Genomic DNA, 24,892 nt, shown 5'->3' on the forward strand with positions numbered 1-24,892 from the left:
CATCAAAATGCATTTAGACAAGCTGACTTTATTCATAAAGATCTTTGCAGCACCACTTAAACCATTCTCACATGAAAAGGCCTGCATCGGACACGTGACATACATACACAGGTTTGTCTTGTGATGACTGGACATGTGTGTTTCTTTCCTTTTTCTTTTTAAAAAGCCTGGTTACAACACGCATAATGACTGAAATAAACAAGCGGTGGTGATGAAGCCCCGTGAAGACGCACATAAACGACATTCAGTCATGAGGGCTAACAGACTGTGACTGTAAAACATGAAAGTACGTAACAAGTCTAACCCCGTGTCCGGCAGCCAGTTTAGCCAAAAACGAGGTTCATTATCTCCTAAGCCCAGCTTCGAACGGCCGACCTAAGATCAAGAAAGTGCACGCCAGGAAGTAAAACATCATTGGTCCTGTCTTCTTTTAAATATGAGGGAGGTAACGATAAGGGGAGGCGGGTTCACGACGTAATTCACAGGTATCGCCACAATATATATTTCTTTTCATTTATGTACAGTACATTCAGAATAAAGCCTTATTTAGTGCAGATACATGAAAATGTAGTGCTGTTTTCTTTTGTGTTTAAACCATCTCATACGTACAATATTTCATCTCCACCACACAGTTCTTCACTTTTTATGTACACGCACAGGCGACTCTTTTAAGATGTCACATATTCATATTCACTTTGCATTTATGCTCTTATCTCTCGCGTCTTGCGAAGCATCATACTCTGAGGACAAATAAAGGACGACTCACTGCCTTGGATGATTTCTCACTTGGTGTATGCATGTTCGGAGAAGTTAAAAGAACAGGGACGTTTAGGATGCTTTCCCTCGGAGTCCCAGTTCAGCTTTGTGGCTGTGAATTGTTTTGGAACACAAAATATATATATTTGTGCATTTAATCCCTTGAAGGAGAAAGATGCTAGAAAAGCAAAGGATTGTGGCACTATTCCTGAATGTTAATGATTGTATGTTAACGTGAAAGCTGCTAAATAACTTGGGAGGACTAGCCGCCTAAGTACAAACTCTGCTTCCTTTCAGAAGTAGACTACATTCTCTTAAACGTTCCAAACAAAAAGGAAAAAAAAACCCCCAGAAAATTCACAACAAAAGTGCAAATGATTGTATGTTAACAAGATAAATCAACCAAACCCGAGTCAAAATCAACTAATAGCGACACATATTTACCCATACAGTATGCCGGAACCCCCTCCCCTTCATTCGATTTGCTCAAAGTTGAGGACGTGGCCGTCAAAGTGCGTGAGGACGTGCCGCTCGAAGAGCTGCTGCTGACAGTTGAGCGGGAACTGCTCGGAGCAGACGGGGCACACCTTCCAGTGGCTCTCGACGTGCTGCTCGAAGCTGCGTTGCTCAAAGTGCGGCGGGAAGATCACCTCGCACAGCGGGCAGCGCTTGTGAACGTCACTACTGCGGAAGGGGATGAGGGGAAAATGGATGAGGTCGGGGGTTGGTGGAAGGGGTGATGGATAGACGAGAGAGACAAAAAATTGAAAAAGAAATGTGAGTTTCCGTGTGGATCATTGTAATGGAGTAGGCCTCTTTTGCTCACAGACCAGATTATGACTAAATAATGAAAGCCAGAGATGTGTGCCTCTTGAAAAGCAGCTGTTGAGTCACTTGCAATAAGCAACTGTGTTACCCCCCCTGCAGGGTAATTATTGGCTCTGTGCGCTACTCTTCCCGTAAGAGCAGAAACAGATAAATTAATTCTGTCTTCATGTGATCCTCTATGTTCATAAGGAAGAAATCTCTGACTGTGTCATTTAGCATGTTATGTCATATATACCAGGGTTCAAAATGAAGAGGTCTTACTTGGAGCAGTTTAAGTTCTGGAGAGAAAATGAATCAATGGCTACTTTGATACAAATCTTTTTTTTCCAAGTCAAAAACTCCCAACAAAGCAGCTGTCTGTGCATCTGTTTTCACTGATGCTCTTGTGCGTTACTTTGTTTCCTTCTTTATGTGTCGTGTCTTCTAGGACACCTTGTGTTGAAAATGAATGTCCTACCTGGAGTCAAAGCAGAAGCTGCTCCTGGTTTCACTGCGTCTGTTGGGCTGATGATCACAGGACTGCTGAGCCCCATCTCCCACCTTTGGCACACACACACAAAAAAAGAAAATTTCCACTATTTGCTCACAGATCTGAATGCTTTAATGAACACCACCTCCAAAGACAATTACAGGAAAAAGGAGTGCGACTAAAGTAAATGAAGCGTGTGTTAGTAAACTATGTGTACCTACGTTTCTATTACATGACAGTAAACAAGGATGCCCCATTATCCGACAGTCTCTAACTCATCTTCTGCCTGTCCTTATGCAAAACCTCCTCTAATTACTCTCCCCCAGCTCTTGTTATCTTCATCTCTCTTGAGCTCTGAAGGAGTGACATTAATTAGAGCTTCATGCAAATGAGTTCAAAGCACCGTCTTTTAAGGCCAAGCTGCATTTCCCTTCGTTTAGCGAGGGAGAAATCCTCCAGAGACGGAGAAGGGTGAAGTAAACGCGGGATTATCGTGGCAACAACAAAAAGCCAGTGTAGGAGAGCAACGGCTGGGATCGCATCACAGTGATTTAAAATATCCCTCAAAAGTTATGTAGAGAGGTCAATTAATGCTGCCAATCAGGGTTTTGTATTTATTCAGAAATACAATGCATTATTTATATATAACAACACTACATACACTAAATATAAAATTTTAGCCAACAATAGGTTTTTCAGTTTTGAGCTAGATACACCGCTACTCACATTTTGTGGCTCCTCTGGTGGATGCTCAAGGGTCTCGGGGGGACTTGTGCTACGGGAGGGTTGGATGCAGACCACCTCTCGATCCCAGCCTGGTGCTCCCGGACCCGGGCTAGACGGTGAGATCGGAGGTGCGCAGGGAGGGGTGCAGGATGGAGCCTCAGGTGGGGGACGGGACACGTGCTCAGGGGAAAGTGCAACATCCCCCCGATCTAAAAAGATTAACACATTAAAGCAGCAGGGGAGCAGCAGGGACACAGAGTGCGAGTAAATCATTTCAGTTTCTGACCCGACCTCTTGTGGTGTCGGTGGAGTAAGGATTGCCGTACTGCAGCTCAGCGGGCCTCTGCGGCACCAGCGGCGGAGGGGAGGGATGCTGGGGGTAGGGCAGAGGGTAGCGCAGCACCATTGGCTGCCGGACCTCAGCACCCTGAACAGCAACCTCCTGCTCCCTCTGCCTGGACATGTAACGCTGCAACTGCTACAGAAGAGATGCGAGAGAGCTTTACACTTTACACTTCACGGCCACACCTCATTTAAAAAGTCCTGGATATCCTCCTGATGCTATAAGCGCAGAACCGCAGTCAGTCTCAGTTTTATAAGTCATCAGTTATCATTTCAACAGAACCTTTCTCACAGTTGGTGAGTGCTTTCATCTTAAGAGTTAAGTTTCCCGTCTACATTGTTTCTGCCCTTTGTGATTATATCTGAAGCAAGCGCATTAGTACCCTACTCATTACTGTAATGGGTGTCAGACTCTGGCTCCCTGTGCTCTGGCTTTGCTGATAGAAGCACTCACCCTCTCCCTTTCTTTGTAACTCCTTCCTTACTCTCCCTATTCCTCCCTGATCTCCTCTCTTTATGACTTCATTAGTGCGCTGCTATCAGGTTTAACATTTAAACCAGGGTTGGGAAGGTGAAACAGACACGTTGTGTGGCATTTGCACCATCTAATGGCACTGTACCAGTGGGCGAAAGAAGCAAGTATAGATGTATTAATTAGAGGAGAGTGGGGAGTGTTGAGTAAGAAAGAAAAAGCTATGGAAATGGTTCATACACCTCCTATAATTGAAAGCAATGATACTGGTCTGGGCTTCAGCTCAGTCTACATTGTCTAAGTATGTGAATTTGATTGTAAGTAAGAGCTATGTTGAGGCTAAAGTTTTATAACCTTAAGTTGAGGTCATTGTTGAAATATGCACAGTTTTACCTGCAATGAATAGATTCATTTATGCACAACTTGTGCCTGCTTAGAAATCAGAGTATGCAAAAGTTTCTAGAGTGCTTGGGCACTATGTGTGGAGAGAGTGCATTAACATTTTCACTGTTTTTAGACCGATTTCCATGGTGACAGTTGATTTTTCTCCTCTTTTCAGGCCAATATGGCCACAATTTATGTGCAGACAAGTGGAAAACCTGAATGAAAGTGCTGAGTTGCTGTTAAAGCAACAATGTTGCATTGAAATTCATTTAGAGAACACTGGTGGTGGCATCTTTACCTCCTGTAATTGCTCTTTGTCTCTGAGAGCCTGGGCAAGGTTGCGTTTCAGTTCGGTGACCTCGCTGGCTCTCTCTGCCATTTGGACCTAGTGAAATAGATAAAGACAATCAACTCACAGCACAGTGCATCTCAGCATTTTTTTTCATTTGACATACAGACCTGTAAGATGGGCTCAAGAATCCCTTTATCAACAGCTCCACTCATGTTCAACTGTATTATCTTAAACTCATTCAAAACCAGGATTTGCCTACACTTTACTCTTACCAATTATTTTCAGATTAGCAATTTCATCCTCAACGTTTAGCTGTGGCTCAATTTAATAACAGCTCGTTTAATCTATTATGTGTTGATAGCATTTGTTTTTGTTTAGTTGTTTCAGTTTTTCCAAAACTTTTATTTTTATTCTAACTGCCAATCTGTATGGTTAGCCAATAATTTTAATTGCCAACCATAGTTTTAACTAATAATCTTCAACTTTTTCCCACTTAGTTGTACAATACCGCTGAAGGGCTGTACAGCTCAGGAGTATTTTCATCACGCCACCGGGCGGGGTAGCATGGACACCCAAGTTTGTGAACATGATGACTTAAGAACGATGCAATATAGGATTTTCAAATTCATACCATAGGAGCATCTACTGAAAATCTCAGACCAGTTTGAACGATTTTGATCTTGACCTCAAAGTCAGGATCAGAGGTCAAGTTTTTTGAAAATGCTGTCTACGCGATAACTTGAGGCCGATGTGACCTAGGATTTTTTCAAATTGATACCATAGGTGCTCTTATCTAGGGTATACTTATCTAGTATTAGGCTATGGGATAGCATTGGTGGCCACCAGTATTTTTATTCATACGATTCATACAGCTTTTAGTTGATAATAACCGCTTTACTTGTTGCTTTTATTTTGTGCCAACTTGAGAAGACCAAAATCAGCCTTCATACAGCCAGGTAAGTGAAAATATTTGGTTTTAATTTCACCTGGTGCAGCCTCAGATGTGTGGGCCTTGCTATAAAACACATAACATAACATAAAGCTGAAGCGGACCAGGGGATCGTAGTAAATCTCTTAGCCTCTAACAGAACTGACCCTGTGGGATAGTTTACATGGCCCGTTGCCCGTCTTCTCTAATTTCACCCCATTTCAAAGGTTCCAGATTCCCTCCCTTCCCATGGTTTCTCTTTCTGCTCAATGTCCATCTGTCTATCCCAATTTTTTCTCTCTTAAATTCTGTTCGCTTCTTTTGCTTCCCCCACTTGTTCTCTTTCATCTCCTTTTGTCCTCTCTCGTGTTTTCCTTCCATCATAAATTTACGGCACGGCATTAGAAGGTTAAGTTCAGGTGAAGGGAGTCCGCAGCAATGTAGTACTATGCACCCCCCCACACACTTCATCCTATTCCTCTCCCTCTCTCCTTCCTCTGGGTGGCTGATGTAAACAGCCGTAAAGCATGCCGCTCTGCGGCTGCCTCGCTTGTCAGTCTCCGGGGCCATTAAGAGCAGCTTGGGACCCGGGGTGCTCGCCCCAGACAGGAGACTCTATCAAAGTTGAGGGAGAGCCGTATTTACAGCGCCGATAAACACACACTCACTCATGGAGATTAAATGCTATTTGGTACTTTAGTGGAGGTTCGCATTCAAAATGCAAGGTCTCTACTGAATCACGCACACATACCACACATGCTGGCTCACCCATTGGAAGGTATGGTCCATACTGTAAGTAGTAGAGCAGTTAGACATTTGTTGTTCTTCAGGCTTTGTGGTTCAGCAAATTCCATTTGAATGACTGGGTATTACATTAAAGTGTTTATGCATGGCACAGCAGACCGTCGTACAACAATGTTTTTCAGGCAGCTGTGTTTTATTTTAATGGTAGATTGTGCATAAAAGAGCATTAAACTGAATTTGACAATGAAAGCAGCACAGAGGCAGCCATGCAAGTTAAGTGAAGATTTAAAAAAAGAAAGAAAGAAAAAAAATCTACCAATAGTAGAGGTACAAATCCCCACGATATGATATTATCACAATACATGATAGCATGTATATAGCATGATAGCATGATATGATATTATTGCAATTTTTAACAATTTGTTATACACTGAGTATAGATATATAACATACAGGAGTGTCCCAAAATGCACTATATACTTCGTTTTTTCTAATTCATTTCAGGTTTTATTTGGAAAGACTTGAGGCCATGAGCATATGACAGTTTTGGTTTTACAGTTTTTGTGAGCGTATCATTTTTGTGCCCATGGTCTGCCAAGTGACACTGGAGCAGCATTGCAAAATTTCCTACTTAGCAAGAAGCTTCTCAGTCCCCGACGACACTGCTCCAGCGCATAACACAATTTATGCAATCCGTGGCAAATTTCTCAAAACAGGATCTGTTCTTGACAAATCACGCAGCAGAACGCCTGCTATTACCACCAGTGATGAAAACACTGAACTCCTGGAGCAGGAGCAAAGCCAGGGAAGTCTATACAGAGCGCTGCACTGGAACTGCACTATGTGGCGGCATACAGCTAGTCTTCAAGGTGCTGGAACATTAAGGCAAGTCTAGCAGGTAAAACTGCAACCACTCCTTTGTTGATGCTAAAAATATGAATAAACTCAGTTTCTGTAATTTGTATGAATTTATTAAAATTGTATAGTGAAATCTGTATATTGTGAATATACTGCAAATTATGTCCTCAAAGTTGTACTTTGTCAGTATTTATTTTAACCAGTATATCTCATTTCTGTTACTTTTTGCTGTGGAATGAGACCCAACACCCTCACAATCACATTCTCTCAGAGCTTTACTTAATCTTAAGGTTATGTCTTTGTGTCTTACTCTGAATCGCTCCTCCTCGTCAGCCAGCCGTTGTTTGAGTGTCTCGTTGATTGCGCACTGCTCCCTCCATTTCTCCTCCATCATTGCCAGCTCCTCCTCCACTGAACGAGTCTGCTCCTTCTCTGCCTCTTCCATGCACCTCTCCTCTACCTCCAGCAGCCCCTGTTCTTCGGCACCGTCCCTCAGCTCCTCCATATTCAGGGCCCCTTCCACCTCACTGTTTTCCTCAGCGCCCAGCCTCTCGTTCTCCACTTCTACCCAACTCGCCATCCTCAGGCTCTCTTCCGGCAGGCTCTCCTTCCACTCCTCTTTTTCATTCTCTTTGTCTTTTTCATTATCATCCATTTGTTTAACTTGACTTTCAACCTTCACCTCAGCTTTCTCTTCAAGTGTATTCAGTGTCTTCTGCTCCTCCTTCTCTGTGCACACTTGTGTATCAGCATTTGTGACTTCCTTGTTGCTGACGTCTGGAGTGATTGTCATCTCAACAGCTTCTTGTAGGACTGCCGCAGCTATATTTCCTGTAAAAACACAAAGTTACAATTAAACCTATTTAAGTGTAAAGAGTTTTACACAGAGAAATATGAGCTGAAGGCATTAACCATAATTCAGCTCCTTGGCACTGGGTGGAAAACAGTGGGCCTTTCACTGAAACCCTGTGGAGAAATCTGCAGCAGCACAAGTACAAGGGTACAGAGTGGAGTTTTTATGAGCGAACTTATTGCAGCCTGGCTTAAGTGATCCAGAGGTGCACAAGGACACGAGAGAGAGACTGCCAAAATAAAAATTAGGTGTTTGATTTCAGTCAAGTACGGAGGTGGAAACATTATGTTTTGTGGCTATTTTTCTGCTAAAGATACAGGATGACTTTCCCAAAAACCCAAAAAGAATCCACACAAACATGTGGCAAACATGCAAACGCCACACAGAAAAGCACTGGCCAGATGGTGGAGTCAAACTGTAAGGCAACAGTGCTTTAGCAAATGACGTGGTTCTGATGAATTCATCAAGCCATGACCTCCAGCTTACAATGGGGCAGTTTTTAGCTGAATGTGAAGTGGTTAGGTTAAGAATTAGTGCCTCCAAGTGTGAGGCTGAAAAAGGGTAGAGTGCCCACTCCAGGTTGGGAATGATTTGTTGTCTCAAGTGGAGGAGTTTAGGTATCCTGGCGTCTTGTTCACCAGTTAGGGGAGAGTGACATGTGGATTGGTGCGATATAAGCAGTGATACGAATGCCAAACTGGTCTGTTGTGGTAAAGAGAAAGCAGAGTATGAAAATGAAGCTGTCGATTTACTGACTGATCTTGTTCCTACTCTCACCTATGGTCGTGAGAAACTGAGATTGTGAATACAGGTCCGCAGAGATAAGGTAAGGAACTCAGTCATTCACTCAGAATGACTGAGCTGCTACTCTTCCACATTGAAAGGAGGCAGTTGAAGTGGTCAGCCAGAAATGCTAGAGAAATTACATCTCTTGACTGGAGAAGGAGGCTGGGGAGAAGGAGGTCTTGGCGTCTTTGCTGTCTCCCCAACCTAGACCTGGATAAATGGCAGAAAATGGATAGATGGAATATGCCCTTTATCTGAATGTATGTACCTCCTGTTGGTGACTCTGGACTAGGGGTCAGTGGCTCCAGTGTTGTCTCAGTAGATGCATTTCTCTTTGGCTCCTGCAAAGATATACACATCAATGAAATGCAATTTTGCTGGTTTAGGCACATATGGAACTGAACGAAATGTTTCTTTTCAGCCTGATGAGCATTGCTAAAAATTACTCACCCCTTGGGACTCCGCTGTGTTCAGTTTGGCCACCTGTCTGCGGAGGCGCTGACACTCCCGGTACTTCTCCTTATAGTGCTCAGCAGCCATGTGGAGACGCAGCTTCAGCTCCTCCACTTCCCTCTGCAGCTCAGCCTCTGCCTCTGACACCACAATCATGCTGGGGGTCATGTCCCCATTGGTCCCAACACCCTGAACACACAGTGTTAAAAAAATTGATTAAATAAAAACAAACAAAAAAAAGTATTTGTGAATTTATTTATCTCCATTTTAATATAACAAATATTTGAGACTCAGAACGACTAAGGCAGGAGCTTTGTAATCTAACACAGTTCAAACTGTTCAGCAATAAATTATAAACAAACAAAAAAAAAGGCTCAACGCCAAAATCTTCTTTGCACTGTGTTCTTTGTTAAAATGGTAAACAGTTAAAATTTCTCTTGCTTAAATCGGTTGTCCTCAGTTCTCATATAAAAATCATCCATCTAAATAAAACTGAAAAGTGTGAAAATTCCTTTCCATGTTTAGCTACAGATTTCCCTAAACTTCTTTTCCCTAAACACAGGGACAGATATTAAGGAAGTTGACCACTGACCACTTCCTTCTGTGCAGTGCTCCTCATGCGGTCAAGCTGGCTCTCCATGCGTTGGCACTCTGCCTGGGCATCAGCTAAACTGGCACGGAGCTTGTCGGCTTCTAAGCGGGCGCGGTAAAGCTCGGTCATCGTGTGGTCGCGAGTACTGGCTGAGTCACGCAGCTCCGAGGCTAGCAGAGAGGCCTGTTGCCGGGATGCCTGGAGCTGCTCCTCAGCCTGACGGAGCTGCTCACGTACACGGGCCAGCTCTGCCTAAAGACAGAAAGAAGAAATTTAAATATAGTGCAACTGATTTTACTAAAGCTATACCATCAAAATGCTAACCCTGCGATTAGTGGACACTTTTGTTTACATTTTGAGTACTACTTTAGTGTTGCCAGCAATAATATGCACAAGCACTTTTACTTTGTCAGCTTTGTGTGCCAGCAGCTCTTTCTCCAGACTGTCTCTCTGTGCAACGCAGGCCCTGAGCCTCTCCAGCTCCTCTTGGAACTGAGCGATGGTCACCTCCCGGTTCAGCTCCACCGCCTTTAGCATCTGAAGCTCTGCGCTCAGCTTAGTGTTCTCCAGTTCTGTGCTGCGCAGGTGGGCCTACACATATGGCGAAACAGTTAAACAGAACTGGTCAAGTAAGAATGCAGACAAAAACACACCCTCGGCTGGTACAAAAAAAAAAAAAAAAGTCAGCCTTTCACGTAAAACACTTCTTCACCTTATAAAGATCTCGCTCATCCTTCTCATTCTTCAGCTGGCTCTCCAGACTGTCTCTCTCTGCTGTCAGCTTCTTTAAGCGATCACGCAGACTGAAAGACATATTGAAAAACAACTTCTTTAGTGCTTTCTTGTGTCTCATATTATAAATCTAAAGTTTTCTTACAAAAAGCTATTTAGTGATTAAGTGGACACCTTAAACATGGCTTTACTGATGGGTATAATCTGTGTGTGTATAAGGCCGGAAAATATCAAATGAGAGACTTAAGATGCCAGTGAAATATGTTAAAGCCAGGCTGACATATTCCTGTGCAGCATCTGGCACAATTTTGTATGCGTGTTTAAACCTGGGAAGTAAACACGCATGCAAAACTATTCTACACATATTCCACATCTGTGAGGCTGATGTTAAGCTTGCTTAGATTTATGTAAACAGTCTGTCTTCAAATGGATGACTGATGGTTACATGTTGCCATTCTTCACTCACCAATCCAGCTCTGTCTCCTTTTGCAGGCCCCTCTGAGTGACTCCCAGCAGGTCCTCCTCTAGCTGGCGTACCCGGTCCGTAGCCTCTGTCAGCCTCCGCCTTACCTCCTCCCTCTCTTCTGACAGGCCCTGTGAAGAACGCAGCAGCTCCTGCGGGCCAGAGAGGTAGCTGTACATCAGCATGTAAGCCACTACAGTCAATCTCAGTAGCTGAAGAGCTCTATTATAGCCCTGCCAAACCCATTCACTATATTTCAAATACTACTGTCTCTATATATTTCTTATCATTTGTACAGCATAAATAGAATTTTTTTTTAATCAAAAGTTATGGTCAGAAGCTTAAACACACACAAACACTCCTCTTGGCCACGAACATCATAATAATTATGGACATTTTTTTGTTATTTTCTTTAACTGTCCTTTTTTCAGGATCTTTAAGGACTTTAAAAACAAGAATTGGGTGTAAAAGTTTGAATTTATTTCGGATTTTCCCAAATCCTTCTCTCAAACATGTCAAAAGTATACATACAAGCTCATATATATACATACATTCACTTATATCTTTTGTGAAGTGGTACTGAAGGTTCTACATCATCTTGACAACAAATTGTAGCTTCAGTTCGCCATATAAAGCATTTATTTGACAGCACATATTGGACTGACCGTTAGTTAGAACAATGGGAAAGTCCAAGGAACTCAGTGAAGAGAGGGAAGTCTAAATTTACACAAGTTGGGAGGGTCTTTGGGAGACATTTGCAAAGAACTACAGATTTCAAGATCATCAGCTCAAACAACTGTATGTAACTCCGCTGTGTCTTTACCAAGGTTTGGAACTATCACCCTCAGATGAAAGGAATTTTGTTAGGATGTTCAGGATCAACCCAGGAAACACAAATCACCACTGTCCACAGTGAAGCAAGTTTTACATTGGCATAGACTTAGAGGGTGCTGACCAAGAAAGAATCCTGCCTTCATCGTCTCATGTGACTTTTATGCTCACACAAAACAAAGATAGACAAGATAGATTACTGGAGGAATAAAGATGAGGCTTTCAAACCTAAGAATGCTGTACCAACTGTCAAGCATGGTAGTGGTAACATCATGCTCGGTGGCTGGTTTCCTGCCAGTCATACTGGTACACTACATGGAATGGATGGTATAATGAAAGAGGAGTACCTTCAAATTCTTCAACTTGGACACATGGGTGTTCCAATGGAACAATGATCTCAAACACACATCGAAACTGGTTTTGGATTGTATTAAGTTTATGGAATAGCCTTCCACAAGTCTTGATCACAATCCCACTGAAAACTCTTGGACTATGCTTAAATGCCAGATCCGTGCCAGGAAGCCAGCCGATTTAAATGAAACTTTTCCAGGAAGAGTGGCCAAATATTAATCTGAATTATGCCAGAAAAAAAAAAGTCTGATGGAGGTATTATTTGTTAAGGGACATTTAACCAAATATTAAAAGTTTTTTTAGTCTGTGCAACTTGTGTATCCAATTCTTGTTTGTCATTAAAGATCTAAACTATTCAACCATGCCATCCTGTAAAAAGTTGAAAGAAATCATTAAAAGCCCCAAATTAACATTGCATTTGTGCCCACGATGACTGTATGTAAACTTCTGACCACAATTTAATTATTTATTACTGTTCTCGACCTCTACGGCATATTTCTAGTGCAGCTGTAACATGTGAATTCCCCTCTAGGGGTTCAATAAAGCCTTATCTCATCACTCATAAATAACTGGTTACAAGTTATGACTCATTAAGTCTTTTGTTGGACACAAAGCACAGAATAACTATGTAGATTCCAAAAAAAATGTTCAGTAGCATCCTGTAGTGGAAGTACAAAACAATTTACTGCTATCAAACAACACATTATATCAGTTTTGTTTTCTCCGTGTGGTGTGCCTGCAGAGGAAATACCTTGTTTGAACTTGCTGCGAATTAGCAGTGAACGACATTAAATCATGCATAGCTAATATTGGTTGTGACAGGACAACATACCTGTGCACACACCCTTCCTTTATTTTGTAGTATGAGCCCTTAACACACCCATTCTCTTTCACACACTAGGAAAGACAGACACACAGTTACACAGTCAAGGACATACAAGAGACAGACAGAGTGCACATGCACACTCCAACGCATACTCAGGCCCGTCTCCCTCTGGGCTTGGCTCTGCATAGATTACTGTATGATTTTTACGGCTGGCGTTTGGGAAGCACTTTAGCAGTGCGTAAAGACCTTATAAAAAGTATAGTCGTAAAATTAGCAGCCACAAAATATGTACTTATGTTTTCACGTTAAGAAACTCAAAGGATATTTTCATCAGCGAGCCACGAGCTAACGCACCTACTGTAAATGTTTTACAAATGACACACACACCCCTATTCACACAGGTCGTATATCTGCAGATGGACATGCCTGTTGAATGAAAAGCAGCATGGTAATAACAGAGCGTGTGTGTGTAATTTATGGCGATTTTGTCCTTCATAAAAAAAAAAGAAAGAAAAAAGGGGGGAAAAAAAGGAGCAACAGACTAACTCAAAGCAGCCTGTGGATCTACACCAGGAAGCTGCACTAGGGGGCGATAAGAGACTGGCTTCAAGCTCAGAAAAACCTGGCAACTTTCTGGGTTTCACTTCTCTCTGCCAACTCCCCTCTCCTACTTTTATTGAGCTAGCTTGAGGTGACTGTTTTTGGGCGTGTGTGCCAAGCTACTGCTTATCAAATGAGGATCTCATAAAATGCTAAAATGTGACTCATCCTGGTGAGTGAGTGAAGAAGGTGTGAGGGACATAGCGGACGAACTGGGTGTAGAAGTTTCTTTTTGGGTTTTTTTTAAACTTTATTTATTTTGACAGATTTTTCTAAACGTATCATTTTAACTTGGATTAAAAATTTATTTCCTCGTCATGCCAATTAAGAAACTCTGAGGGAGAGAGAAAAAAAGCGAGAGGGAAGAAAATAAGACAGTGAGAAAGCAGTGGCCACTGCATCGCGTGACTGAGTGGTGTTTGTCCCTCAGGCTGGGCAGGGCTCTTTTTTCAGACAGGCGGTTTTGCGGACTACCCTCCTCTCATTCCACACACAGACTAAAAGGGTTTGCAAGCGGGTGGCATAATGAGCGCGTTTGTGTGTGTGTGTGTGCATGCTTGTGCATGTGTAAATGCACATTAGAGGGGCCCTGTTGTGTAGAACCTGAATGTGAATGTGACAGCCTAAGGGGACGGAGGGGACGGGGGTTTGTGCAGGCGCATGCACGTGGGTGTGTGTGTGCGTTTGACGTCATGTTTGTTCATTCTGTGGTTGCGATGGCATCGTCCCTGACGCCAGATGCCCAAGAAAAACTGTGTCCCAATTCCGTTCTGGCCCACTGAGTCAGGTCGTTAAAGAGGGAGAAAAAGACACACACACACACACACACAAACACATGCACAAACAGACACACACTGAGCAGCTTTTTGTGTGTCTGTCAAACATGGAAACAGATTATACATGAATTTAGCCCTTTGAAGTTTTCAGACCTATGATCACTGGTGAGGAACTGGCTCCAAGCCTGTGTCCATCTACACACTCACCTGTACACACCCATACACTAAATACAACTACACACACACCGAAACTGTCTTAACTCTCTTCAGTCTCAAGGTTGCATATATACCGTTTATTTATTTTATCCATGTACGGACATTTGAACTCTATTGAGTATTCCCAAATATTTTTGCTACTACGGGGCTTAGGGCGAGTGAAGACTTCAGATTTTTTAAATACCATTCTAAATAAAACTTCTGACTTTTAAACTGAAGACAGAATGAGCTCTGTTACTTAACGTTAGGAATATTAATTGCTTGGTTTGTGGGTTGGCTGAGGTTACCATCGGACATTAAAACAAGTTCATCATTGTTGGCGATGACAACAAGCAGATGAGAGATGTAGGCTATGGGGCTAATCCAACATTGCTGACGTAGGCCTGTCATGTCACAACTGGATAAAAACCTGTGGGCTATTTTAAGGGTGGGAACATTGCTCAGGGTTCCAAATTTAACCGCAATTTAAAAAAAAAACGAAAAGAAAAAACGAGAAATACCAGTTATTTATTTTTAGACTCATTAATTAGGATGGACACTTATACAGGAGTTTTCTACTCCTAATTGAGAACTCAAAGTGCTTTTTTACTACGAGCCCCTTTTCACTCACACACACACACACACATTCTGACTTTATTCTAGGCCTAAGCTCCTTGTCTGACATTCATGCACAATGAATGTATCAGCGGAACTACATTTCAAGGATTCTTGAAATGAAGACTGCAGGAGCTGGGGATTGCACCACCAACCTTCTGATTAGTGGACGGCCCACTCTACCTCTTGAGCCACAGCTGCCCCTACAGGTTTCCCTCCCCCTCCGTGGGAGCCTGTACTATTCAAAACTTAGCCCACTACCTCTAACCTGGTTATGTGTCCGCAGCAGGCAGCACGTCTCCCTCTCCTGCTCCCTTTCCCTGGCCAGTCGCTTCTGCTCCTCCTGCAGCTGTTGCTTCTCCTCTTGCAGGAGACGCATAGCTTTCAGCAGTTCCCTGCGCTCCTGCTGTGCTTCCTCCACACGCTAACAGGCAGAAGGAGAAGCAGAAAAAAAATCAGATCGACTCAATTTGAAGGGGATTTTTGGTCACATTTATCTTCTGGTCTTCTGCAATTTATTACATTTACCTCTCATTTTTTCCCCTATTTAGATTGCTGATTCTATAGTCAGTTACACTGTCAGTTACACTGTTTGATGACTCAAGACCAGAGGGGTTAAGAAAACTGGGGAAATAAATAAATAATAACATTTTGTGCATTCTACCTCTAGCAGGCCCGTTTTGGTGGTGACGACCAGTATGTCGGAGTTGCTGTCATCCTCAGTAACAGTCAGCAGCTCTTCGGTGGGCGTGGCTGACCTGAACTGGAAGGGTGTGCTGGCTCCTCTGATGTCACCAGCGTGAGTGACGTAACAGAACTGGTAAAACTCTCCATCAGATTTAGGAACATAATAAGCTGCACAGCAAAGAAAAAAGAACGTAATGTTGGCACGTAAGGGGGGCACGTTGTGTCCTTCCTTATAATCATTCACATATACACATATATCTCCTGAAATAAAAGCTTAAGTGTCAGGTGCAGCACGAAGAACTTAAACTGTGAATCATCCAAAGCTCCTTCTTTATAGACCAAGAATAAAAACACGCAGCTGGAAATTAACATAATGGTTTCTTTTATAGACCAAACCTGCTCAAAACTGTTCTAGACTGCCTATATTTACAATATCACCCCAAATATCCATCCAACTGTTCTGCTTCAAAGCAGAGAAAGAAAAAATCACCAGCATTGAGAAGACTTATGCAGAGGATTTAGCTAGAAAATACATTACATGTGCAGGGTTCGAGCATTCCAAGGTTACACTGGAAACTGAAGCACATTATTTAAGTGTGAGCCCTGGTCCTCTAGGCCCAGTAGAGGAATATCCAGAAGCCAACTGGTTTTACTGACTCCTGACACACCGCAGCGTGCTCTCATATTTTCACTGTGTAATGTCTGACCGTTCCAGGCCCAGTAAAACCAGTTTGCAGGCCCTCAACTGTCTGTGTCTGTGTGTGGTTTGAGAGGTGCTCAGGTCCCAGGCCTCAGTTTGCGGTCGTGTTCCCTTATTAAATAAAAGTGCTGGTTTTTATATGCACTGTAAAATGGAGGAGTAACTTTGGAATACCCTGGGTTTGTATAGTGGTTTAAATAGTATGTAAGTGTGCGTGCGTGTGTGTGCTGTACCTTGAAACACCACAGCCCTGTGCGCAGTACTTCCTGGTTCATAGTTTTCAGGCATAGGAGACCAAACAAAGGTGTAGTAATCTCTGGCTGTGCTCCAACCCACCTGAGGAGACATTAAAAACAAAAATAAACAAATGATCCCACAGTGTAAAAGTTGTGTGCTGCAGTTCAAATCATGCTGAAGAAGGCCAAATTTTCCAGCAAACATGTGTTAATCGTTAGATCTGATTTGAAAAGATGCTTGATGAAGCATTCTGGAGGACTACATCCAATGTTCAAAGCAAGAATGGAAACATTTAAAACCCCTCATTTCTCCACACACCTCCTCCCCCTTTCACTCCTTTCCCTCAGTTCCTTCCCCTTTTGGACCCACAAAAAAGAGGGCCAGCAAAGGTGTGAGAAAAGGGTGGAAGGGCAAGGGGGGCTCGTCTGCATACAATCGTGGGCTCGTGGGGGCTGCAGAGACTAGCCAACAAAGAAATGGGGGGGAGGCGAGGGAAGCGGGAGAGTGGATAAAAATAAGGTGAAAATTTTACAGAAAATGAGAAGGGAAATGTAATTCCCTGGATTTCACGTGTTGTTAGAAGACAGATGATGAAAGGTCGTCGTGCCCGTCCCAATTCAGCTCCGTGCATTGTAAATCTGTCACATACAGCCGCGCACGCGCCCCGTCTTGGACGCACGCACACACGCATACCTCCCTGCAACTCGTACTCATAAGTACGCGATGCATTATTGTGACATTACATAACTACGTTTCAGCTGCAGTGAACTCAACCATCTGTGGAAGTGCAGGACGTTTTGTTTTCTTAAAAGAAAAAAAAAAAAAAAGAAGAGTTAACCAAAGAATATCAAACTTAGATGATCAACAGGCAACGCTTGCTGATTTTCTCTTTAATGAGACGAGTTTTTAAAAAACTATTTCTGTAGGAAAATATTAAAATAAATGACTTTTAACTGATTAAATCATTAAATGACTTTCAAGTACAAAAAACAGTCAACAAAAACAAAACACGGAAGCTTCAGGTGACGACAGTAAATCACCCGAGCTACTCAAAACGTTTGTCAGGCTTTCAGATTTGATAATGTTGTTGCACTGAAATGTAATTGCAGTGTGTGCCGCATCAACCCCATTACGCTGCGTATAATGCTGCTCCAAACAAATGGTAATTGTCAACGTGAAATCTTGCTGCCAAGAACATTCCTTCCACCGCCAACAGCATCTGAGTGAGAAGCGGGGCTGCGATGGGACTCCAGCCAGGTTTGTTCGTGTGGTCATGTGTATTTGCTTAAGAGAGAACAGACATAAATAATTTTGCTAATTGCAGAGTGAAGTTGACTGACACTTGGTTAGGTATGGTGTGGCATTCCAACAGATGAGTGCTGTTATAAAATAATCACAGGCAAAGCAGCTATCAATCATTCATCCAAGGTGTGAGGGAACAGCACGATGACACTTTAATTATACACTCACACAACGGGTTTCTCCCTGCCGACCCAACGAACATGCCACAACCAAAAACCTCCACGGGGCTTTTCAGGGAGATGAATGTGTGTGTGCATTAGCGTGTGTGTGTGTGCACGTGAGTCAAACATCAACCTAAATCAGGCTGTCAGTAGCCAAATAAAACAAATATGTTGAAATGTTTTTCAGTGACGCAAAGAGACGAAAGAAAGAAAGCTAAGCAAGCTTGATTGTAATGGGAACTGTTGATCTTCACTGTGTATGTGAGTACTGTTTCAATGCAACACCATCTAGGAGCACATTTGTTATGGCAGGATCCTTATTGTGGGCTATGAATATTTTCGACCACTAGGGGGTGTCTGTACACAACTCAACTGAGCACTGCCTCTCTGAGCCACCTGAGTCATCCTCTTAGCAAGTCAGCTTTGTTACTTGGTCTCTAGGCTTCATTACTCAGTCTCTCTAGCGTTCAGGTAACGCCTGTGGATGTCGGAGGTAAGAGGAAGAAAATATTCTCTTTCTGAGTCATCTCTGTGGAACAGTTTTGCCTCCAGGACTCAAACACAGAGTATTCAACAGTGAGTTCAAGACGTTTGAGGAAAAAGTCAAATGTAAACAGTCATTTTTTTTTTAAAATAAGCAAGCTTACAGTTTCCAAATACCCAGTGAAAACCATGCAGAGGAAGTCTGATACTTCATACCTCTGCCAGAGGCTCTGAAGTCTCTCTCTGTGCCATGTGCAAGCTGAGTTTCTAGATCAAAAAGAATATCTAGGACATCAAGGCATCTTCCTATTTGATATGTATGTAGAGCTGATATTAAATGTACAATTCTGCTCACAATGGTACAAAATCCTTCAAACTAATTTCTGGAGCCAGATCTTGACTGACTCCAAAAGTTAATCAACTCTAATTTAGTCTAAGTCCCTTGGAAGTAATCCTTCCAACAGAAACAAAGAAACTAAACCCGCCCAACTGAGGAAAAAGGAGGTAAAAATCATTCAAGTGATTTCCAGTGGTCATTACCATTTGTAAAACCCCTTTAAATACTAAACTTGATTACCTGACAAAATAATTATTAGCTGAAAGGGTTAAATATTCTTGTAACAGACGGTATACATTGATACTGCAGAGATTTTGCTGCTGTAAAATAACATCTCTGTGAACACACACAAAAGACAGACGTATACGTCAAAAGGATTAAAGAAGCGTGGTCTGCTTGCTCCCTGCCATGAAGCTCTAACCATCAAACAGGTTTCATTAGCACGGATTACAATAATTACATTTTCCAATCGACTTTTTTTCCAAATAAACGCAGCGTCTTTATTCCTTTTTAATTGAGCTGGTGGATTTGAAGTCAGTTCTTAAACAACGATAAAATGTTTGTCTTTTGACTTTACGAGACATTAAGCTTCCTCGTTCGCATTTCCTGTTAATTACGTGTGAGATTTGATGGCCCCGATAAAAGGACGGAGCACGGGGGGATGCTGCTTAGCAGGAAGCAGCGAAAAGGATGGAAAGAGATGGTGAGCCAACATGCCAAAAGTGTGTGTGTGTTCTTAATAGGAATCAGAATGGTTCATAAAGAGTACCAAATGATTGCCTCGTCCCCCCCTCCAGTGAGACCTACTGTAACCAGCCCACCATGCACACTCTTCCTCCTTCTGCATGTAGAGCAACCACACCAAAGCTTGCGGTGAGGTTTTAGGCATGTAGAGAAGAGCTCAGCCATTAGCGTCAAGGCAGATGTATGTGTTAATGTGCCAAGTACAAACCTATGGCCAATTAATAAAACGCTAACACATAATCCATGTCAAAAAACACTCGTATAATGGGCGGGAAATTGTTTTATTCACTAAGTATGTCTCGGTAACACAAATGATTCCTATTATATAAACGTCTGGTCTTTAACCGATTATGCCTGCTTTTGTCTTTGAAGCGTGGTCTGAGTAATAGCAGCTGTAGTGTGTGTGTGTGTGTGTGTGTGTGTGTGTGTGTGTGTGTGTGTTGTGTGTGTTGTACCTTGAAAATGCCCACCCAGTCTTTGGGGTGGGGAGTAATGTAAGGGGTCAGGGTGTAACGACACTCCAAGGGTGCCTGGGGTAGGAAACTCTTCCCCACATTCTGAAAAATAACGTGGGCAAAGTTGGACGTTTCCATCACGCTGACGCTGCTGCCCGGCGATGAATCCACCACCTGGAACGATGACATTGTTTCCTGTTGGTCACTTCATTTGTCTAGAAAAGGGAAAACAGCATAGACAGAAATAAGTATGGAGTGACAAAGCAAACATTTAACACAAAAGCTGTTCCAAAATGATGCAATCTATTAGAATCAAATGATTCCAAGTGTCTCAATTCCTTTATGCTCTGCTGGCATGTTTTTCCTTGACACTTGTACATTGCAAAGCAATGACGTGCCATAAAGCTTCATGCCAGTTAGCTTTTGCACTCCTGAGTCACACGCAATCCTTTTGTTGACACTGTGTTCAGACTTTGAGATGATAAAGCAGTTGCACTTACACTAAAGATCTGCGGAGGCCTGACTTTCTCTCCCACTCATAAAAGTGATGACACCATGTTTACCCTTTCTGCACCTGAAACAGGTAAAAGTCCCACAGAGCAAAGAAGCAAGCAGTCGTGCTGAATGTTTAAATATGCATATCAAACTGGAAAATTCGGTTCTTCAACTATAGACTATAGGCTCACTGCTTCTCAGGAACCAAGTGTCCTCTATAAGAGGAAGTTTATTAACATTTGTTTTTCTATGAAGAGAAATATGTCTCAAAAAGGTTGCAAAGGCATACAACATGATATACAAGCATAAACTGAGTGTGAAATGATTTGTGTGTAACTTTTGAGGACTCAACGCACAAATACAAAGGAGTTTGAGCACAAGTAAAATTATTTCACAAATATGTACATCTAAACTGATACTGATCACTTATACACAATATATTAAGTTTAGCTCAAAAATCCCAAGTTTTTGACTTCTAAAAACCTTTCTATGCGTACAAATGTGTAAAACCACACGTAACAGCTCTGTCGCTCCCTTACAAAACTTTAAATGCATGTGAACGAATCGCCTAATACGCACAGACCATGTTGCATGCCCACATTTAAGACAAATTGAATGCTGCCAGCTGCTTTCAAGCGCCAGTGCAAAACTGGGACATCTGGGCAGCGTTTTTTATTTTTTCCAAAAAAAGTGAACATTTCTTTTTCTAAAAAAAACTTAGAAAATGTGATTAACCAATTACAGACATTACACGATAGCCTATAAAATATAATATATGGTTTCAATAATCTGCTTTTACATGTTGAACATTCTTCCGCTGGGAAAAATCAACCAGTGCTTACAAACAAATCATTGCACACATTTGTAAATCTTAGTTTACGCTAGTGAATCATATCCTACGCATTTGCAACCCCTTTTGAGATGTATTTCTCTCCATATTTTTCCTTGCTTTAAACATATTAGACCACTTGATTAATTACCAGTTATTATTGGGTTGAACCCTCTTTTACTGGAAACAGTCCTCTTAAGTTTCGGTCAATATTGACATGATAGCATCATACAGTTGCTGAAGAGTTGTTGGCTGCACTGGGTGGGAATCTCCTGTTTCACCACATCCCAAAGGTGCTCTATTGAATTGGAATATGGTCACTGTGGAAGCCATTTGAGTACAGTAAACTCACTGCCATATTCAAGAAACCAGTTCGAGATAAACAAGCTTTGTGACATGGAACAGTATCCTGCTGGAAGCAGCCATCAGAAGATGGGTACACTGTGGTTATGAAAAGATGGACACGGTCCTCAAAAATGGAATAATATAGTAATAACAGGCTTTTTGTTTAAAAGATGTTCAGTTGGCCAAAAGTGTGCCAAGAATATATCCATCACAACTCCATCAGCCCGAACAACTGACAGAAGGCAAGATGGATCCATGCTTTTATGTTGTTTGAGCCAGATTCTGACCCTTCCATCCAAAAGTTGCGGCAGAAAATGAGAGTCATGACGCATCTTTTTTTCAATCTTCTATTGTCCAATTGTGGTGACCCTGTGTGAACTGTCGCCTCAATTGCCTGTTCTTAGCTGACAGCAGTGGTAGCTGATGTGGTCTGCTGGTGTAGCAAACCTATAACAAATTTTGCTTTTTTTCATAACTTGGTTGTAAAAAGTTGTTATTTGAGTTAGCGTTGCCATCCTATCAACTTGAATCAGTCTGGCTATTGTCCTCTGACCTCTGGAATCAGCAAAGCATTTTTGCCTAGAGAACTACGGCTCACTGGATATTTTATCTTTTTCTAAAGAATCTCTATAAACCCTAGAGATGGATGTGGAAGTAATTACCATTAGCTCAACCATATCTGTAACACTCAGACCAGCCTATCTGGCAACCACAATCAGAAAAAGTCACTTAAATCACCTTTCTTCTGCTTTCTGATGCTTGGTGTGAACTTCAGCATGTCACCTTGTCCATGTCTACATAGCTAATGTGTTGCCGCCACGTGGTTGACAGATTAGGTAATTATGTAAACAAGCAATTGAACAGGTATACCTAATAAAGTTGTCATGAGTATATATGTCATTATCGATTAAGCAGACAAAAACAGGCCATCCTCAGGCTGTGAAAACAAACAAAAAAAAACATCTGAGAAATTGCTACAATATTAGTAATGAAAAAGTTTGGTACATCCTGAGAAAGAAAGAAACCACTTGTGAACTCAGCAAATCAAAAAGGCCTGGACGTACATGGAATCTAACATTGTTGCATGCTTGCAGAATTACTTCTATGGTGAAGAGAAACCCTTTCACAACTGCCAACCAAGTGAACAATACTCTCCAGGAGATAGGAGTATTGATATCTAAGTCTACCATAAAGGAGACTGCATGAAAGTAAATACACTGGATCCACTGCAAGTTATAAGATCTCATAAGCCTCAAGAATAGAAAGACTAGATTGGACTTTGCTAAAAAAAACAAAAAAACAAAACAAAAAACAACAACAACAACAACAACAAAACATCTAAAAAAGACAGCACTGTTCTGGAAAAACATTCTTTGGACAAATGAAACCAAGATCAACCTCTACCAGAATAATTGCAAGAATAAAGGATTGAGAGGGTGTCAAAAAGCTCATACCACATCATCTGTAAAACACAACAGCGGCAGTGTGATGGCTTGGGCATCCATGGCTGTCAGTGGCACTGGGACACTAGTGTTCATTGACGATGTGACACAAGACACAAGCATATGAATGAATTCTGATGTTCAGAGATACTGTCTGCTTGTTGATTGGGCGCCGTTTCATAATACAGATGGACAATGAGCCAAAACATACAGCCGAAGCAACCTAGGAGTTTACTAAAGCAAAGAAGTGGAATATTCTTGAATGGCCAAGTCAGTCACCAGAGCTTAACCCAATCAGGGATGCATTTCACTTGTTAAAGACTAAACTTTGAACAGATAGGCCCACAAATAAACAGGAATTGAAAACCTCTGCAGTAAAAGCCTGGCAGAGCATTAAAAAGGAGGAAACCCAGTATCCAGTGATGCCCATGAGTTCAAGACTTCAGGCTGTCATTGCCAGCAAAGGTTTTCAACCAAGTATTAGAAATGAACATTTTATTTTCTTAATTTAATTACCAATTACTTTTGAGCACCTAAAATGAAGGACTTGTGTTAAAAAAACACTTTAGTTCCTCACATTTCTATGCTCTTTTTGTTCAACCCACTGAAATCTGCACTTCAACTACATATGAGTTGTTTCATTCACTGTGGTGATGTACACAACCATTGAAAAATGGTGTCTCTGCTATGGGCATCTCTTTAATAAAGACATTTTTATGCAGTACTACACTGCTGAAAAACTAGGGTGTTAAATAGGAAAAAGCAGAGGTATCAGTGACATTATAATTATAATCTCTTGACATTGTTCACGAGTGTATAAACACCCATATATGAAGAAACCGCCCCACCACTGTGATGAAACAGCTGACTTTAAACTGCACAGTCAGGGCTATTGTTCGTGGTCAAGAAGAATGATGCAGCTGCTTAGCATCACGGTCACCAAGTCATCTCCGTAACTGCGAAGCAAGCTAAAACGACAAACCCTAAATCCCTGCATTTCCTATACGCCCAACCCTGGACTGATAAACATAACGTGCAAGTCTAAGTCATAAACTGATGCTCGGTTAAGCTAAACAGCTAACGTACAACGTCTGACCACTGATCCGCTTCGACCAAAACACGACGAAGGCAGCACACAACGGCTAAAGTAGAGCACAGCCCTTTAAAACGAGCTCAGTTAGCCTGGAGTTAATCTTATTTGTTATGGCTAAGGAGCTAATATTAGCTTGTGAACAGGCCATGTCCTGTCAAGTCACCAGCTAGCTAAACATTATACTAGTCGGACAGCTAGCTGTCTGGCTGAGAAAAGAGAGCAAAGATTTTCACGAGCGTTATTTCAGTCTGAATTTAAAAAGGGTACCCTTTTCATTGGATTTCCGCTTGCAAAACAGAGTGAATGTCTGCCGGCCTGGCCGATGTTTTTGCCAGTGTCCCCGTTGTTGTCAAAGCTCTGGCGATGATGCGTCTCTCTCTTCCTGAAAGAGAAAATGATGCTGGACTTCCGGGATGCTGAGAAGTACCAGTGATGCTGCTGGGAATAGAGGAGACGACAAGAGGTCAACGTAACAACTTTATTACTTACTCGGGTGACTTAAATCACTTTAATTATTATCCTTGTTTATTTCACTTATAAAAAAAAATCTGACTTAATACGATAACTGTTTAGGGTCATTTGCCAACTCTAACAACATGCCATTAATTTAAAAAACCAGAAAACAGACTGCGCATTTAACCTCGGTTTTTAACGTAATGAATTTACGTTTTTTATTTTCATTTAAAACCATGGCAGTGAATGGTTGTACA

The 24,892-nt window shown here is 42.0% G+C and overlaps 1 protein-coding gene across 2 annotated transcripts; it reads right to left on the reverse strand.

Annotated features, from left to right (window-relative positions):
• Positions 1–12: 12 nt before the first annotated feature.
• tax1bp1a (Tax1 (human T-cell leukemia virus type I) binding protein 1a) lies at positions 13–24,604 on the reverse strand. Of its 2 annotated transcripts, XM_005928646.2 has the most exons (18): positions 24,450–24,604; positions 20,479–20,552; positions 19,979–20,193; positions 16,493–16,595; positions 15,537–15,727; positions 15,141–15,296; positions 10,682–10,830; positions 10,196–10,286; positions 9,889–10,074; positions 9,484–9,735; positions 8,889–9,080; positions 8,707–8,779; positions 7,110–7,630; positions 4,276–4,362; positions 3,071–3,257; positions 2,780–2,988; positions 2,042–2,124; positions 13–1,440 (listed from the first exon to the last, which is right to left on the reverse strand). In XM_005928646.2, exons 3-18 carry the CDS (start codon positions 20,165–20,167, stop codon positions 1,230–1,232), a joined length of 2,880 nt encoding a protein of 959 aa, XP_005928708.1. In that variant the 5' UTR covers positions 20,168–20,193; positions 20,479–20,552; positions 24,450–24,604; the 3' UTR covers positions 13–1,229. The 2 variants fall into 2 exon arrangements, with proteins under 2 accessions (XP_005928708.1, XP_005928707.1); XM_005928645.2 differs by lacking the exon at positions 20,479–20,552 and having other exon boundaries at positions 24,450–24,602.
• Between the last annotated feature and the right edge of the window lie 288 nt (positions 24,605–24,892).

This window comes from Haplochromis burtoni, unplaced genomic scaffold, assembly GCF_018398535.1.
Source record: "Haplochromis burtoni strain Fernald_Lab_line unplaced genomic scaffold, NCSU_Asbu1 Contig_116, whole genome shotgun sequence".
NCBI classification, from domain to species: Eukaryota; Metazoa; Chordata; class Actinopteri; order Cichliformes; family Cichlidae; genus Haplochromis; species Haplochromis burtoni.

Coding starts and splice junctions, on each gene's coding strand:
- tax1bp1a (XM_005928646.2), bottom strand. CDS start 20,167: ATGTCATCGTTCCAGGTGGTGGATTCATCGCCGGGCAGCAGCGTCAGC. Junction 4,363..7,109: donor ACGAGGAGGAGCGATTCAGA/GTAAGACACAAA, acceptor CTATTTCACTAG/GTCCAAATGGCAGAGAGAGC. Junction 2,989..3,070: donor CTCCACCGACACCACAAGAG/GTCGGGTCAGAA, acceptor TAATCTTTTTAG/ATCGGGGGGATGTTGCACTT.